The sequence below is a fragment of the Rhynchophorus ferrugineus genome, unplaced genomic scaffold (assembly GCF_030347505.1).
Source record: "Rhynchophorus ferrugineus isolate W39M unplaced genomic scaffold, kcgeb_rfMv2 rfM8, whole genome shotgun sequence".
Taxonomy (NCBI): domain Eukaryota; kingdom Metazoa; phylum Arthropoda; class Insecta; order Coleoptera; family Curculionidae; genus Rhynchophorus; species Rhynchophorus ferrugineus.
The window spans coordinates 7,036,484-7,055,507 of NW_027472587.1; the positions used below are offsets into that span (position 1 = coordinate 7,036,484).

General features: G+C 33.5%; 1 protein-coding gene across 5 annotated transcripts in view; it reads right to left on the reverse strand.

Annotated features, from left to right (window-relative positions):
• Positions 1 to 19,024, reverse strand: part of vlc (disks large-associated protein 2) — a 99,381-nt gene that overhangs the window by 46,547 nt on the left and 33,810 nt on the right. For 2 of the 5 annotated variants that reach the window (XM_076411753.1, XM_076411751.1), the window contains exons 3-4: positions 10,871 to 11,045; positions 2,159 to 2,194 (exon numbers count right to left, since the gene is read on the reverse strand). In XM_076411753.1, coding sequence (XP_076267868.1) covers positions 2,159 to 2,194; positions 10,871 to 11,045 — 211 coding nt within the window. Of the gene's footprint in view, positions 1 to 1,843; positions 2,195 to 10,870; positions 11,046 to 19,024 lie in introns of all 5 variants that reach the window. The other 3 variants (XM_076411750.1, XM_076411749.1, XM_076411752.1) reach the window with 2 other exon arrangements.

Sequence of the window (19,024 nt, forward strand, 5' to 3'; positions counted from 1 at the left end):
AATAGCGTCTTATTCCAGATCTTCAATTTGGCTTCCGGAAACAGCATTCTACGATTGATCAAGTTCAAAAAATCACCAACGTCATAGAAAAAAATTAAGTTTGTTCTGCAAAATTTTTAGATGTTACTCAAATTTTCGATAAAATTTGGCATGAGGGTTTAAAGCATAATATTAACAGGCTTGTCCTTAACCAATATTCAAAAAATGTATAGGCATATATAACCCACCGATTCTTCAGAGTCAAACAAGAAGATGTTTATTCTCACTTGTGAAGCAAGCAAATACAAGCAGGTGTGCCACACAGGGAAGTGTATTGGGACACCGCAATCTTAGCCATTGGAGATAACAACACTGAATCGACTGAAAAGTTGCCAGCAGCTATTGCTGAAATACAATGCTGGACAGAAAAATGGCGGATAAAAATTAATCAATACATATTGATTTCACCAACAAAAGAGTCAAGCACAAGCCAATATATATAAATCAGCAAGTAGCCCGGCCTGGAAATACAGTCAAACATTTTGGCATGACCCTTGATGCTAAATTGAGATAGAAGCATATATTGAGATAGAAAATGGTATTGGTTATTGGGCAGATATAGATATTCAGCCCTGTCAGTATATAATAAGCTTTTGCTCTACCAACAAGTCTTGAAAGCTTGGACTTATACTTGTGCTTGGAAGTATGGACTTATGGTGATCAACTCTGGGGTTGTACAGTCCTCAAAGCAACACAAATATACAAAGATTCGAAAACAAGGTACTGCGTGGTATTATTAATGCACCATGGTACATTCGTAACAATCTGCATAAGGACCTAAAGATATAAATTGTCAATAACGTTATCAAGGAGTATGCCCAAAGGCTCCACTTCCTAGATAATGGTGGCTTAGTCATAAGATTAAAGAAAGCAGGCCCATTTGACCCTGCTCAGTGAAGTTATAAATAAAACTCCATGCTCAAAGTCTCTATTGTAAAATACATACTTTGTAATTTTAAAACCATAGCAAATTAGGATAAAAACAAATGGTACGTAGCGACCTTAAGACATGTCGAATTTTACATCTTAGAATAGCAAAACCTAGAAATTATTATCCATAACGAAGGTGTGGCAACCCTGAGACGTTGATCTAAGATATTATTGAAGGGTATTTTAGATTATTCGATATAGAGTTTGACTGCACAAGCGTATCTTCAGGTAACAGCGGTGTTTTAAGCCTTCCCCGTTTAAGCCAGCCGTTTTAACTATTTGTATTTTCTATATTTTTATAACATCAATAAATAAGGGTCACATAATACAACCATAACCGTTTTATTTAGTTCTGCCTCCAGTCATTAAGCCATAAACCCCCAAAGTACTAATAAGTATTAATTTACTAGATTCCTATAATAAATAATCATAATTGAAAAAATTCGAGCTTAATATTTAATAAGAAATAATGTACAGTACGATGCAATATTAGCGCAATTTACATTATCAATTACTTACAGTTCAGTGTTATTTGATGGAATCACGATGAAACAAACGATAAAATGTAATCGGAACGTATCGCAGACTGGGCCGTTCTTTCAAGGCCGTCGTCATATCATAAACCACTCCAAATAGATTGACCAAAACAGTCCTCAACGAAAATAGACTCGGCAATGCGTGGATGCATTTAAAAATGAACGCTGTTGACGTGACCGTCGGCCGTCGATGACAATGCAGCCGGACTTCATAAATAGTCGGCCGAGCCACACGTCGATCGCTTAAAAATGCATTCAAAACACTCCCCCGTACAACATGCGATATTCCATCGGGATCTTGCGGCGTCAACATGCACACAACCTTACAGAAAACAAACCTGATTGCGTCTCCGTAGATGCGTCCATGTCCAGAGAACAGGTTCCTATCGAGTCAACTGACGTCTCCATGTTATCATCACGTGGACATGTCAATGGTTCGGGTGTCAGGGAAATGATGGGTGGTGGTGGTGGTGGTGGTATAACGACGGTCGCAGGGTCCGTGTTCACTGACCGACGGGCATTATTTAGTTCGTCGGTCGGTTTAACCACGCTGACCTTGAACCGTCCAAGAGTGGATTCCGGGGACTTTCGCCCGATATCTTCTCGGGATGTTTTGTGGAAGAAGAACTTCCGAACTCCGCTGATGCACGTACCGTGAGTTCCGTTGGGTTTGATGCTCGCTGATCGTCCTAAATTGGAAATGATTTAAATGAAATATGTACATGAATCAATGATAGTATAAAATGATGTTAATTACGATACATCATCAAGCGGTAACATACAAATAATAATTTACACTATGAATTGGCCAACATATATATTTACACTGAAATAAAATATTTAGGTTTATGAAAAAAATACTAGCTGGTTCAATATATATATATCAGCAGAAGACCTAAAAATTTGTCGTCATTTCATTTTTCATAAGAAAATAACAATTTAGAGTTGAATGTTGAATTAACAATGAAAAAAGTTTAAATGCAATGGAAATTTATACTGAAATTATATGCTGTACAAAACTATTTATTTAGAGACAATTTTTGTTGTTGTTAATTATTCAACAAACCATGGAAAAAAGGTTTTCAATCGCCTGATCTTTAGGATTCCGCTCTGAAGATTCAACTTGTAATAACTGCGAAACGTCGGCAAATTTTGGGGAACAGATGCTTATATTTATTTTGATCAGCGATATCTATTCGTAAAAAGGCGAAGTAATAATGTTAACAACATAACCAGAAATATGGGAAGTTTGAAAAAAAAGATCAAAATACTTGCAAGTACCTAATACTAATTACGGTGTATCATCAAGCAATAATTAAATGATAATATACAAATTTATTTAAAAAAAACTAGGTTGAATATAACTAAATTTTATTGAATGTATGAATCTGTCAATATATTTTTGTTACAAGTTACTTAAAGTAGAGTATATTAACAATAAACAATTTAACATTGCTGAACACCTAACTTATTTGTAAAAAAGTCTAAATGTGATGAATATTCTCAATCAATTCATACATTCCAAAAATGTTCAGAAAAAATGTCAAGAAGATTTTCAGATCTGTAAATACCATAACGATCTCAACTCAATATTTGACACATCCTCTTCTCTGTTTTTTTTTTAATTATTCAACATACTATGAAAAAGCAGGGCACTGGGCAAATGGGTTGATGGCTCAGCTGTGACCAGTGAAAGGCAGTTACTTAAATAGGATAGTGTATTAGGAAAGCCAGATTAGTTTTTCATACATCATACATCGGAGGAATGATCCATCAAAAGAACACAGAAGAGCTCGTGCGAATGGAGATACAGACTACAAAAGGGACGCTATGTAACGATTTCGAAACGCCAACAAGTTGAGTCACTAAACTTGATTCCAATCTGGAAGTCAATACTTCAGATATTTAGTAATTATTTTCATCAGTATGGATGAGAATTGGATTTGCCGCTATGATATCGATTTAAAATAAGAGGTTAAAAGTGTTGTAACTACACAGTGATAAAAATTTAAAGTGAGATTATTAATGTAACTTTTGAATCAACTCTGAGCAAAAACTGGTAAAAAAGGACTCAGTTTAATAGATAAATTAGATCAACAGTAAATTAAAAGCAAATCAGAACAAACAGATATAAATAATATATCCATTCAACTATATATAAAACTATGAATGGCCAATGTTGTCGAGGTATGAAGCTTAGTAAAGCAACGAGTCGAGATTAGTGAAAAAAGCGACAATATGCAAGAGAGTGGGTTTAAAATAAATGTAGCGTAAAAACAAGAATAAAGCTATTCAGATGGGTACAACATAATTAAGATGAAAAATAAAACCATTCACTAGAACACCACCATTAACATACTAGATATTAGAAAGTATACGCGTTGTATGCCAAAGAATTTACTATGCAAAATATATATTTTGCATAACATTAAATATACAATATTAAAACGAATTAATTTTGACAGATGGCATAAAGGGCTGTTCTCATGTCAAAGCTTTGTAATTAGTCTTTTATTGGTCTACAAAAATAATAAATGGCTAGTGATGAAAAATAATAATATACATATTTTTTAAATACAATATGTTGTATCTGCAAAATAAAACCACTTAAAATTATTTCACAATATTATTTGTAAAATCACGAAAGCTAAACATAATCGTTCTTTCGTGGGCATTGAAAATAATCGATACTGCTTCCTACAGTCCTGTCTGCATGTTGCAGACATTTTAATATCACGACATCAAAAATTGTACGATAGTATATCATCGATATACTACACAACGTTCAGGGTTAGCAAGACATTGTCTGGTAAACGCCTTCGCTATAAATGTGTTGAAAATTGTTTTTAAGTAACAATTGTTGAACAAATTTCCTAAATACACTTCAAATAGACAGTTCGGAAAAAGTAATTTCGGTTTTCCTAATAGATGGATTTAAGATTTTAGACGTTTGAAGGATAATAGCATAGAAAATTTTCGACATAGAGGTAGCGTAATTCGTTTACGCAGTTATTGTGATTTGAAAATGAGGATTCCAGAGTGTCATTATCGCCACATTTTGCATTTATTACTTATGAAAAGTGAATAATTCTGAAAAGTTTATCGAAAATTGTTTGGTGTTTATGGTGATGGGTTTATGATGATTGCTTATGTGAACGCCAATATGAGAATTTGCTTGTTCCTTTTCATTTCGGACATTTTGATGTTACTGAACCTCGGTTTGGTCGGTCAATCGATACGGAGCAAAACATCCATTATAATACAATTGTCAACCTATATAGATATATATAGATACTTAGATTCTACATGAATTAACAATAAACAATTAATGGACCCAATTACTTGTCAATCATTACTGAATCGAGACATTTTTTAAACAAATTCATTACATTCAATGAAAAGCGGATCATATATGATAATAATATTCGAAAAAAATCATGATCGATGTCTGGAGTAGCTTCACAAATGGTTGCAAATCCAGCATTGATGCCAAGGGGAAAGTGGTTGGATTAGAAAGGAAGTGAACGAACATGGCCAAATAATCAATTTGATCGTCTACTATCAACTAGTGCGATTAAAAAAACACAGCCAGAAATGATCAATATCAAATGCCTTCTACTTCAAATGTCTTCGTGACAATGCTAAACCAAACAAACATTTAGTGAATGGCAAAAATTGAAATATATCGATTGGGACATTTTATAGCCCGAACTTTGCCCCGTCTGACTAACAATTGTTTCGGTCTCCACAAAAATCTCTTAATAGCGTAGAACTGGTTTTAAACGAGGCTTGTGAGAATTACTAGATTTAGTTTTTCATCTAGAGATCTCAGAAGATCTGCAGCAACGAAATTATGGTTTTACAAGACAAGAAAAGTGGCAACATGTTATTGATCAAAGCGGCACATATAGCTATATTGACACACAGCAATGACAACATGAAAGGGAATCCAGTAAAGTTTGAAGATATTAGTTACACCTAGGGAATGACTCAACAAATTATTTCAAAGTCATCTCAAGGGACTAGCTATGGTACAAAAACAAGAAAAATGGTTGGTTTTTTTTGAAAACGCCTTTTTCTTCACGTAACTACCTCCAAATATCACTCCAAAGGAAACATCGGAAAGGTTTTCAGTGGCCGAAGAAACATTATGCACCAACTTTAAATTAGTAAAATAAAATTTTAATATACAAAATATAATTACACAACAACTCATTCTATATATCCAGCAAGTTGCTTAAAATAACCTCATAAATTAAGAAGAAAATTAAAGCCAATATATATTTAAAAACAAATTAATAAAATAGTATTTGAAAAACGAAAAGTGTGAAAAAAAGCTATAACAAAATAAAGCACCTGAATGAGAATATATTAAAGAATATAGCACAAAGGTTGAAAAGGGAAATGCAAATAGAAAACAAATTCACAAATTATTATCTGCGAAATTTGACAGATGACAATGAAGTGGAATATTCTTTCTCGAACGCCACTAAAGAGTTAATAAAATCCATCCATAAGGGACCTGCATGGAGAATAACAAAAAGCTGAAGCATTCGCGGACTATTTAAAATAAACTTTTAATTTAAACCAAATCACAGTAAATTTATTCAAAATCAACTCAAAAAGAGGACAAGAGCTGCAAAATTTACGAAGAAAAAGAACTATAAAACTAACCAATTTCATAATATTAATTAGTACTAAAGTATGCCCTATATATCTGGAAGATAATTTAAATTATTATGATCTCAAAACGTGGAAAACCACCAAATGAAATAAAATCTTATCCACCAGTTTCGTGGTGAAATGTAATAGGTAACTGGTAATAGCTAAGGTTTTTTGAAAAATTCCTCTATAAGGCCACTCAGCTATATTCTTAGACGATGCTCAAGTTTTTGCCAAAGTTCGACGTGAGGGACAAATAACACAAGCTTAAAATACGCTGCCGAAGCAATACACTGAACACTTAAATGATTATATCTTAGCCAGACTATTTAAAGCAATAGAAGAGGAAACTTACTCAACAGTAAAATTAACTAAAACTAGAGTACCACAAATCAATTTATTGAAGCCAATTCTTTACTACATTTGACAAGTGATTTAACACATTTGCAGATAATTGTCGATAGCAACCACAAAGCCCCAAAAAAATGATTGTAAAAAATATTTTTCGTAATAAATCTTAAAAAAAACACTTAAGTATACACTCTAGATATGTAATCTTTAATTGCTTTTTATCATTTCAGTACAAGATTACATTTTCATAAATTTTAAAATACATAACACAAATGATCTTGCCAACCCAACAATAGTATTTTTTTAAAAATATATATTTTAAAGTCTCCTTTTACCAACTATGGGTTTATCTGGACTGGTTCTAAAGTTTAACGTGGGCTCCGAACCACGGTCCTCAGCATTAAGCCTAACGACTGGCGAGTGACCAACTTTAGAAATCATCCCAGAAGACATCCGGTCTTACCCAGCCTGGTTGCTGGCGTGACTGGGATCATTTTCCTTGTCGGATTTTACACTCTTGTCTAGAATATTCACAAATTTTAAACAATCAAAAACATAAATTTACGACCATGCCCCAGCAGGATTCGAACACGCAGCTATCGCAACAGTAGGAGGACCGTCCCATCGCCTTTACCACTGCGCCACCAAGCTGGCAACAATATTATATTAAAATAAATTCTATTAAACATAGATTTCGATCTACGTCACTGGTTTAGAACCTTGGTCGATGATCCCAAATATTTGTCAGCAAATATCATCACAACCGAAATATTTGCTTTCGTTTTTTCGTGCAATCAATAGAAAGTAATATTGTGTGTTCAGTATATTGAAAAAAAAATAAATAAAAAATACATAAAGCCAATATTTCTTGGTTACATATATAAAAACCATGTCACCATCACTCAATCTCTGGAACTACCTTTAAAACAACAACGAAACACATAAAGCATCACTATAAGTTTCAAAATGCCATAGAGTTTAATGAGTGAGACCGTATACTTTATTATGTACTCCAGATAAAGAAGTCTCATTATAGTTATAGTTTCTAATTAAAAATAATTGGGAGCTTCAAAACCTTTCAATTTGGTCAATTCTTAAGCTGGTCGCTATATTTATCTGGGGCAATATTGGTCGACAATAATCTTTTTTACTTCAATAAAACATTTACCAAAAAATAACTTGAGTTATGTAGGCATTAGAGCATCAAAAAAGAAACGCTTTAATTATCAATTAGTAACAATTAGTAATATCTTACTTTTTCTATCCAACTAAAATCGAACAATGAATGTAATGAAGTTTGACAAAGATAAAACAGATAAATAAAATTATCAGAAAATAATTTTTGTAACAAAATATTCAATAGGCGAAAAAGTAATTTCGGGTTTTCCTAATAGATGATTTTAAAGACGGACCGACATATTTAATTTCGTGATATCGCTTCCAAATTAAACATCGACCATAAAATAGTTCTGAAGCATTTACATGAAGTTGGAAACCAAAAGAAGCTTGATACTTAGGTTCCGCATGAATTAGCTGTGAAAAATTTAATGAACCTAGTTTCCATTTATAAATCACAGCTGAAACAAAATAAAATGAAGCCATAGTATTGACTCCAAGGTAAGGAATTCCATTCTAAGGATTCTAAGTGTTTGGTGGGATTTGAAAGCAATTGTTTATCATGAAGCCCTTTCGGCTAAGTCTATTAAAGCAGACGGCTGAAAAAAGTCTCTGATCAATAGAGAAAGGCTTTGTCTTCCATCATTGCTGCGCTAGTCAGTACATATCCTAAGAGGCTAGGTAAAAATTGAGAGATTGGCTGGAAGGTTTTGATGCATAGAGCTCTGACCTTGCGGTCTCTGCAAAAATCTCTTAATAGTGTCAAGCTTACATCAGAAGTGTTCAATAATCACAGAATTATAGATTTACCAGAAAAAGGGGAAAAAAGATAATTTACAAAAAAAATATCGATTTGTGTTTGAAATTGTATAAATGTGCTTTGAAAATTATAAAAAAACAAAACCGAAATTATTTAAGTCTGATATTATTGGCATCAAAATGAAGATGTTCGTTTTAAAAGTATATAAAACAATATTGGAATGTTACCAAGAAACATCTAATATATCAAGTTGATTATTGAAAAACTACTAAAAAAGTTTAATTAAAGTTTCTAATAAATGATTGGTGGGTTCAAACTTACAAATATATACACGACCGTTCAAAAGTTTGGAAACAATAAGGTAATTAAAAAATTACAATAAAACAGATAAGTTACGATTTATTACATTATTATAAAATTTTGATCAAATCTTAGGCTTGTTAAATATATTTAGTATAAGGTGGGGCAAAAGTCCTGCTACCATTTTGATTTGACACTAAGGTGGGGCAAAAGTCCCGCTATCATTTTGATAGCGCGCCATCATGGTTATGTGACGTTTAGCTTAGTTTCGCTTTAACCACCGTGTTGCCTAGACGTCCTAATTTTATTATAGATACGCCACAAGAACGAGCAGAAATAGTGACAATATTTATTGAAAATAATCGTTCCATTGTTGCCACTTAGCGGAAATTCAATCAATGGTAGCGGGACATTTGCGACACGTTGTAGAACTTAAAAAATGGCCATCTTTATGTGTAATTACTTGTTCACTCATTTTATTAACTTATTTAAGTATTCGACATCCAGCGTCCTTCATTCCCTGGGTATTCCCACAACAGTACTGAGCTCGATGCGTACCGATTCTTTGCTTTTTATCAGGTTCATTCCATACCAATTCGACAAAAGAGAGGTCTATTATTATGTCCATATCGTTATTCGCAAAATTTTCTTCGTTTCGATAGGATGCTCTAGGAACCTCAGACACAATCTTGACGAATGTTTAAGGTTACTGTCTTGTTGAAAAACACAACTTCCAGAAATAACTTTCCTGAATTATTTTCAGATAATCTTCTCTATTCAGTTTACTATCAGTTTTGTTACCAAAGCATGTCCAAACCATCACGCTGCCTAACAGTCTGCATAGTGCAAAATTCTGAAAGCCGTTCTATTTTTGATTGGCGCACAAATACATTTTTCCATTATTTTTCCGACCAGTTCGTATGTATTTTAGCCCACTCCAGTCTATTTCTCTTATGAGTACTGCTTAATCTCGTCTTTTTTTTTGGTGCTACGCATCCTCTCTGGTCAACAGATCGTAGACGTCTCTTTAAAGTTGTAGTTGAAACTAGCTTTTTCGTGTTTCATTCAAAGTAGATATAACCTGAGGCTAAATTGAAGGTTGATTTCGTTTCCATAACAATACAACAAACTTATCTTATTGCTTTGTTGTAGTTCAGGATAATGGCATCACTACCACTAGATCCCTTTTGATTTTGATTTCCTGCAGTATCTCGCTTTCGTGTAAGTGTATAATGTAGGTTTTTACATTGAAACTCCAGCCTTTTCTGCAATCTATTCTATGAGATAAACACACATAGCACTCTGCTGTTTAAGAGAGTTCTGTTTCCATTTTGTCAAATTATGCGCTTATAAACCGTTAATAATGGTTACAATTAACTTGAACTCTAAACTAACAGTTTTTCAAATTGTAAACCCATATGTAAAATATCAGAGTGCATTCAATATAAAAGCAATGACAAACTGACCTTTATCGCCATAAAACATGTATGTCGGTCTTTTTTCAAAATAAGGGTCAATTGATAAGAAACTGTCAGACCTATAAATTAATTTTAAAGAATTTGCAGATAGTGTTATTGTGTATTAAATCGCATCGGGTGTACTTGTAACTAACTTCATGTTGAAGCTTACTATTCAGTCGAAGCGTGAACAAAACATTCTTTCAGTGCGTTGAAAATATCGGAATTTTTCGCTCCATGCTCCATCAATTTCAACATGTGAATACTGATTTCAATGTATAAAAAGTATTTAAAAGTTATTTGATACTGAAGACAAAGGACGTTCTGAACAGCGAAAACAATTCTTATGAAGATACCAAAAAATGGGTAGATTCGTGTATAGCCTCGAAAGATACATCTTTCTTTCGAGATGGAATCCCTAAATTGTCTGAATGATGGGAAAAAGTAGCGGCTATCGATGGGCAATAGTTTGAATAAAATACCGATTTTTCACAATGATTGTTATAAGCACAGTTGTAAAAATAATAAACTCAAATATGAACATGTTTATTTAAAGACTTATTGCAATATTTTTGCAAACTTTTGAACGGTAGTGTACTAAACTACTTCAAAATACATAATACCAGAAAATAATTTTAGGTTATGTACATACTACAGAATCATAAAAACAAATGAAATCTACATTGCACGACCCTCTAGATAATATAGTACGAACTTACCGTTTACGTTGCCGTTCTCGTTGGACTTTTCGGTGGAGTCTTTCGCTTCGGTTTGGATGGGGAGCCGCTCCCCTTTGGTGGCGGCTGTGGCGGGGACGACGACACACCGCCTAGGATCGCGGCGGACTACGGACGGTCGGCGCCCGTTCGAAACGCTCGACGAGTTGCGACGGACCTAAAAAGAACGAAATGCAATTTTACAAATTTGTCGACAAGAGAATAGGGGCATCAATAATGCGGCGCCATCTTTATGACCTGTCTAAAGTACGGGGGGCGGGGAAGAAATCGCATTGTATATAACTGGGTCTTATGTATATAAAGGACGTTCTTTTAGGGGTATAGAAGTTTAAGTTGGCAATTCTGCTTTCGATGGATAGCTTTCAAGTGATTTATGTTTAGTTTGGCTAGCCATTTCACCATGAAGAGATATTAGGTGCTTGTATGTATTTAATTAAATATCAATGTAAACAACCGGATTGATATTCAGTGTATTTTGACATTCATTTATAATTTTTTGAACCTATGGTATTGAACTGTGGGGTACTACTAGCAAATCTAACATAGATATCCTCCAGAAGTGTTGCGAGTCATCGTCGAGATTGTGTGATTCTGAGAATTAGTGCGAAGTACTCTGAAAGACTATTAGTGCATCCCAATGCACTCGTCAAATAGTTAAATGTGCGCGATAACAGTGAAGTGCGTAGGCTCAAACGCAAACTGCCATACGAACTGATTAATAGACACATAGAGTGAGATTTAATAATCTCTAGAATAAGCTAAAATAGATTTTAGAATAAGTTAGGATATACTTTAAAATAAGTTAGAATAGCTTCTAGAATAAGATTTAGATTATAAGTTGTGCGGTAGATCACTTACTGAAGTGATCTACTACATGTCAGGATAGTTATATTATATAACTGAAATCATATAATAATATTTATTTCCCACGGGCAGATCGTTGACGTTCTAGGAGATTAATAAAAAAATATATTTATTATTATTTCTGTTGATTGATTTGAAGACGAAGCTCATCAAATACTTTTAGAAACTTATGATGATGCAGCTCCGTCATACTCAATTGTCTTTTAGGGTAAATGATGTGGCTCGGTGAATGGAGGTAAAACGAAATGAAACAGTGGTGTTTACATTATGTGACCGTTATTTATTGGCTACATAAAAATGTGAAAAATACAAATGATAAAACGGATGGCAGCGGCGTTATCTGGTGACGAGGCTTGGGCAGTCGATGGGGGCACGTCTAAACCAAACGAGGGTTGAGCACTGAATGAATCGCAATACCCTTCAATAACATGACAGATAAACGTCTCGGGGTTGCCGCCAGCTATTCGTTATCTGGTTCTAGTTGGCGCTGCTGGCACCCCGCCCGTGTTCAACATCTGGGATTATATTTCTGGGTATTTTGTAGACCGTTATTCTACGATGTAAAATTCGACATGCCTCAAGGTTGCTACAGTCTGTTATTGTTTTAACAATTCAAAAGAGATGATTTGGATGTCGATGACCAGAAATTAAACCGAAAGAATGGCCTGGGGGATAAAAAAGTTCGAAGATTATGAATTGCAACACTTATTGGAGGAAAACTCAATTCAAGCTCTCAAAGAGCCTTCATACAGCATTGCAGTTGATGAGTCAACTGTTCCAAACTTTTACAAACAATGTGAAATTGGTTGCCACACGAATTGACTGAAAATGCGATTTCGAACCATTTCAACATCGCGGCTTGAACATTGGCAACAATAACAAGCGGATTTACTACAATAAACCAAAACGCAAAAAGTCATAGGTTGGTCTAAGAGGAGTTATCCACATTGACACCGAAGGGAAATATACATGGTGATAAGGTCTTGCTGTGCATATAGTGGGATATACCCAAAATCCGAATTAAACTCTAACTCTTATTGTAGATTTCTATCTATGTAAATTTAACAAATCAACAAAACGACGTATTGACCAAAAAAAAACTAGCAACAGTAAGTAACAGAGGCAAAGTCATCCACTTTTATGTTCTGCACATAACAATGTTCGCCTATACGTTGCAATAGTTGTAAAGGGTACAATGGATTACCAGTTGTTTAGATCGATGCAGCATAATTTGGTTCGCATAGTTTCTAAATGCCGAAGACGTGCCAAAATGGACCGCCGTCATACCAACACCGTTCTTTCGATACGGTATAATATTGATATCATAAATGCAGTTTTAAAATTATGTTATGACCACTATTCACACAAGCATCTAATAGATTGGGAATTGGAAGATTTACTTCGGAAAATTATGGTTCAATTGTAAAAACTTGATCGACGTCATTAGATCAGTTAATTCGATGTACGATAGAAGGTTTTCCTATCACATTTACACTAAATGAGAACTGGAATTACATCTGTGTCATTCAAGTTTCTGGGAGACCTTAACGAAATACTTCGGTGCGCTAGCCTACAAAATTCAGCTCCTGTGGAAGAACTGAAGTCGGATGACCAGCAGTTAAGGCATATATTCATTAAATGAACACGAAACGTGATAAATGTTCATCCCGATTATCATGAGAATATATTTGTTTACCGATGAAGAACACTTTTTAACGTTTAAGCGTTAACTTATTATATAACTTATAAAAAAATTCAAATTACTGTTTCTATTATAGTGTTTGATTTATATGTATTGTATGTATATAATTTATAAGTAAATGTTAAAAAATCCATGCCTATTTAGTTCTAATATGTGTGCAGTATTGTTTGATAACCTGTTACTATTTTGAAGGGAATTCCATTATGTCCTTGTCCCTATTGTCATAAACTGGGACACTATACTTTCACAAGCCTATCTTGAGGCGAATAATTCGCTAATAAACAATTCACCATGGGCGGAAACAGGTCATGACTTGGTGCCAGATCCGAACTATAAGGTGGATGCATAAGACTCTTCCGGCGAGTCTCTACAGATGTATGTGGCCTGGTTTTGTCTTGATGAAAGACAATTCCTATCCTAATCACCAAAATTGGACGCTTCTGAACAATTGATTTCTTCAGACGGCCTAATTGTTCATAGTACGAATTCTATGAACATGGTTCATGGCTCGAATTATGGGTTTAACCTTTAGTTAGTTAGGGAAATAGTATCCTTGTCCATTACATCAAACGCACAGCATAATCTTCCGGCATTCGCTTAACATTGTCGTAAGTGATCCACTATTTAGTCACCATCCGCTTCAAAAATGGGTGGATTTTATTTGGATTCGGCAGAGATTCACAGCTGGAAATTCGGTCCATGAAGTCCATCCATTCTTTTTGTATCCAGCTTTTTCCAAATGGTTAACAGTTTTTTATACAATGTCTAGCTACTGGGTAATGGAAACAGTGGTTATAATCGGCCATATCTATGGTTCTGTAGCGACCTTGAAGCATGTTGAATTTTACATCGTGGAATAACAGTCTACAAAATATAATCCCAGATGTTGGACACGGGAGGGGTGCCAGCAGCGCCAACTAGAATCCAATAACGAATAGCTAGCAACACCGAGACGTTTATCTGGGATGTTATTGAAGGGTATTTCCATTCATTCAGTGCTCAACCATTGTTTGGTTTAGACATGCCACCATCGACTACTGCCATCCGTTTTATCTAATTGTATTTTTCACATTTTTTCATATAGCCAATAAATAACGGTCACATAATGTAAACACCACTGTTTCATTTCGTTTTACCTCCATTCACCGAGCCACATCATTTACCCTAAAGTTCTATCCATATTTTCACAAAACCGTGTATGCATATATATATATATATATATATATATATATATATATATATATACATATATATATATATATATATATATATATATATATATATATACATATATATATATATATATAATATATATATGCATATATATAAATATAACCCAAGACATCTTGGGTTATATTTGTTTTTTTCTCTCCATTTTTGTGTAAAATTTTAAAGAAATTTGCTATGTATGTAATACTTGTAGCCTTTAAGGTAAATATTATTAGTTTAAAAGCAAAAACATAATAAGAGAGTTGTTTTGCAGGATGTAAAAGTTCAAATAAAATTAATTATTTTCCAAAAGATTCTGCTCTAGCATAGAAACAGTTTCTAAACGTAAACAATGATAAAATTCAAAAAGTTGGAAGCTTTAACAGTAACCTTCCTGATCTTTTTCTCTGTTTGTCTTTGCATTTCAGACCGACCAGATGATTATGGACTCAAAAGATCGTTGAGTAACTAAGATGCAATTCCTAGTTGAAAACTTAATAGTATAATAATTCATTAAAATCTACATCGATAACTGAACTGATCATTTCTCTTAACCTATAAAAAGGAAAATATGGTTACGAGTTAAATATTGGAATCAGCTGTTTCTCAGCCCATATTGGAATCTTGAAAAAGAATTCAGAAAAGAAAAAGAAAAGAACACCAAAAAAACTAACAACTAAGTGTATATGTGGTAATGATGGAAACAAAAATTGTTACATATATTTTAATGATTCTCCTATTATGTTATATTACTTAAATGCTATTTAATGGTACCACGAATATAGTTTAATCTAACTCTACACTTTTTTGTTTATTGGCAAAATAATTAACAAAAACAACATTAACAAAAAATATCACTTAGATATTATATTAGTAAATGGTAATTTTTTTAACGATTAATTGTGTACAACAACCTGGGAAATGGCAGTGCAATAGAAAAATTGTGTCCAATTAAGTATCTATATGAATATATTAGAAAAAGGTTTCGTAATCAAAATGGTAACACGTAATTTCTATTTTCACTAAATTCAAATATTGTATTTTTAAGTAAACTTTGATTGAACAAATTGATAAACAAATTATTTTTTAATTTATAGTATTTTACTTTATAAGTTATCAGTTGTCAGATTAAATATTGTTTTTTTAATGTATTTTGAAAATGTTTTATACAAATGTTAAGTATTTAAATAAAATATTTTATTAAAATTCTATTTTTTTAATTTCCCCCTGTAGTAAATAAACCCGCTTGGAGCGCCCTCAGGTGTTTCAGACAAAACTTGGCTACAACTTTATACAAGGAAGATCGCATTCTAAGTCTGTCTATTCTGTCTCTAGTATAAACCGATCAGACTCTTACGGAGCGGTATTTATTTACAATATATTAAAGCTATCTATTGGAAGAAGAATTAATTTCTTGTACTAAATCTAATATGTGATACGTATTTAAGTATAAATACAGCAAACACGCCGTTAATAGTCGTGACAACAAAAAACGTATACTGTCATCGTACTATTTCATCAATCACTTACCAGTCGCATAATTCTCGTGATGTTCGATGGCCGAGTCGCTTGTTACGTTTAATGTCACCGTCTTAGACAAACTCCACAATCATCGTTCGGTACCGAAACACACGCGGCAAACTAACGAAATAAATGAACCGCCAGTTAACTTAATTGTGGTTTTCAGCCTACCTTAATTTAAAAGAAGACCGTGTCGTAAATTTCCTGACTGTCAGAGCGGCGAAGGAATGTCTCATCATAAATCGTCGACAGCGGATCATTTGAAACGCCAGAACCACCAGTTGTGGACTGTGAATTAATGCCGATGGGAAGGGAAAACGATGTAACAAGACGATGAACAGATTCCCCATCAATCGGTCTGTTCAAGGCATGTTTCGTGAATACAGGAAACATTTTAAATATATTATAGATGAACGAGAATTAGAATATCGCTATTAGATGAACGACTTTATTTCTATACATTTTTACCAAATTTATTTCATATAAAAAATATAAAATACGAAGTAAATCTTGAAGATTCATTGCTTTTTTGACTAATTGGCGAAAGAAACCTGTGGTAGGTGTTGAATGTTTTGAACTGCTAATCTACAAAATTGAGTTGCACTGATATGATATATGACTGATGATGGATATATGGTAATCATCGGATGAGCCCAAGTTTGGGGAACATGCTAAGGTTGAGAGGGTCTCCTGTTATGATGAGTATGACTTGCCTATTTCTCTAGCTCTGTAGCCACAATCTGCCCAGTTTCCAGGAGTTCGTAATAAAGGGGAAGGGGCAGCCTCTTCATGTGTCATCAGATATTTAGGAGAACCTTCTTTTAAAAAAATATTCATCCTGTTTTGGCGTATCCTCCGAGATCAATTTACGACTTTTTACAGTTGAGATTCTTATTGAAATACACATTTTATTAAATTCATATAAACCTACGTTGACTAATGACTAATTTGAACTTAACTTTTCATCGTCAATCTACAGCCGGCGCTCAAGGGAGTGTGTATTTCTCTAGAGCTACTTCCACCTAAAATTTTTTCGATTTCGCCACTGTCTGTGAGGAATTCGTTCTAAACCATTGGAATCTGCGTCTCTGTTCCTAAGTTGTTCCTCAACTACGCTCTTCCCTTCATTTTTAATAAGATATCGGAGAGAAACATTTACAATTTATCTTAACATGGCCCTTGAAAGATCTCCAGAAACAGATATTGGACTGTAACAGTGTCCAAGCCATACGAAAGATTGGCAATGTAAAGCGGCGGATTGTTGTTTTGATTGTAATATTTCCTCACAATCACATCTTACACAAACAAAAGTTGGTATATAAAATGAATGATACTTTATCACTAAGAAAAAAATATCAATTACTTAACGACATTTTGACGATTAAAGTAGATACGAGAGTTTAAGTGAGTTATTCGAATACAACATCATGCTGTCAGGTAGATCATCAAGATTTCAAGTCCATAATGCCATCTGACATTAAATGAGAATAGAATATCCAATCATTAGTCTATTAGGAATAGCTTATTAAGGATGATAGGGGTAAAATAATCGAAGCATCCATTAGGAAGGTTCATATTTTAAATTATATTGCGTGATAAAAGTTAATGCGGGGTAGACAAACATGTTTTTGTAATAGAAGTATATTTTAAGAGTAGGGATTCATATGCTATGCCCTTTAGAAAGCATTGTACTCATTAAGTAAATAAAGAAGTCGCAGTTTGATGTGGAAAAAGAGTAATAGTCTAAATTAAAAATCAAAAACAACAAGTAAAAAAAATGATCTGACAGAAAGATGTTCAAAATATGTTTAAACTTCAACCCTGCTTCAAAGACAAAAAAGTCGAATTATGATTACAATCAACTTCAAAAGTTAGGCATATGTATTTGTCGAAGTTAGAAAGGTTTTATGTTATATCTGGCAGTTAGTTGCCAATACGGCCCTGTAAATCAAAAGAACAACACTATGTGTTGTGTTAATCCTTCATATTTCGTAACTTATATTAATTTTTTTCCATCGTAGTGTCAGTTTAATACCAGAGTAATATTTAAAAATAGCAGTAAATAATATTTTGATAAAATTAAGTCATATTTAATTAAAGAACATTTAAAATTAAACACCACGCGCAATAGAAGCAATAAATTTAAAATAACAAAATTAACACATTATTGCTTTTATCACCCAACACCAAATACGAGATAGATTCAAAAAATAACGCGGATTTATACTTTTGTGGATTTTTTAAAAATCTATAATCTACGTTAAGGTTATCAGTTTCAAAACAAACCCAATCAGATAGAATGTAGTTAGGCCAGCGCTTCTTCCAAGACCCAAAACAGTTCTGAAATTCGTTTTTCTCAGTGATTAATGTGATTCCATTTTGACTTTTTATTTTTGGGAACAAAAAAGATATACGGTGACAACCCTGGCGAATGTGCACGATTGCAGTATTGCTTTTGCCCAAAAATTCACAACAAGCAGTGAGGTGTGGCCAGGTCTATTATAGTGATGCCAAATTCATAAGCTGATTTTCGAATTTTGAATGAATTGTGATTCGGCAACTATTTATAATCACACTTTTATCACTTTCTCCATATTTTTATGGGTTGCTGATGTGCTTATGTATTGCTCCATGCGCTCGAGTCCTCAGCATCTTCACTATCATTTTGAATTAATAAAAGGAAATCTGTACATGTGCAGTTCACCTATAAACATACCGTACAAGCACCAATAACATTAAATAACACTATCATTCCATATAGCAACAACACTAAATATCTCGGAATGAATCTCGATGCAAAACTTCGCTGGAAGGAACATATAAAGAAGAAAAGAAAAGAA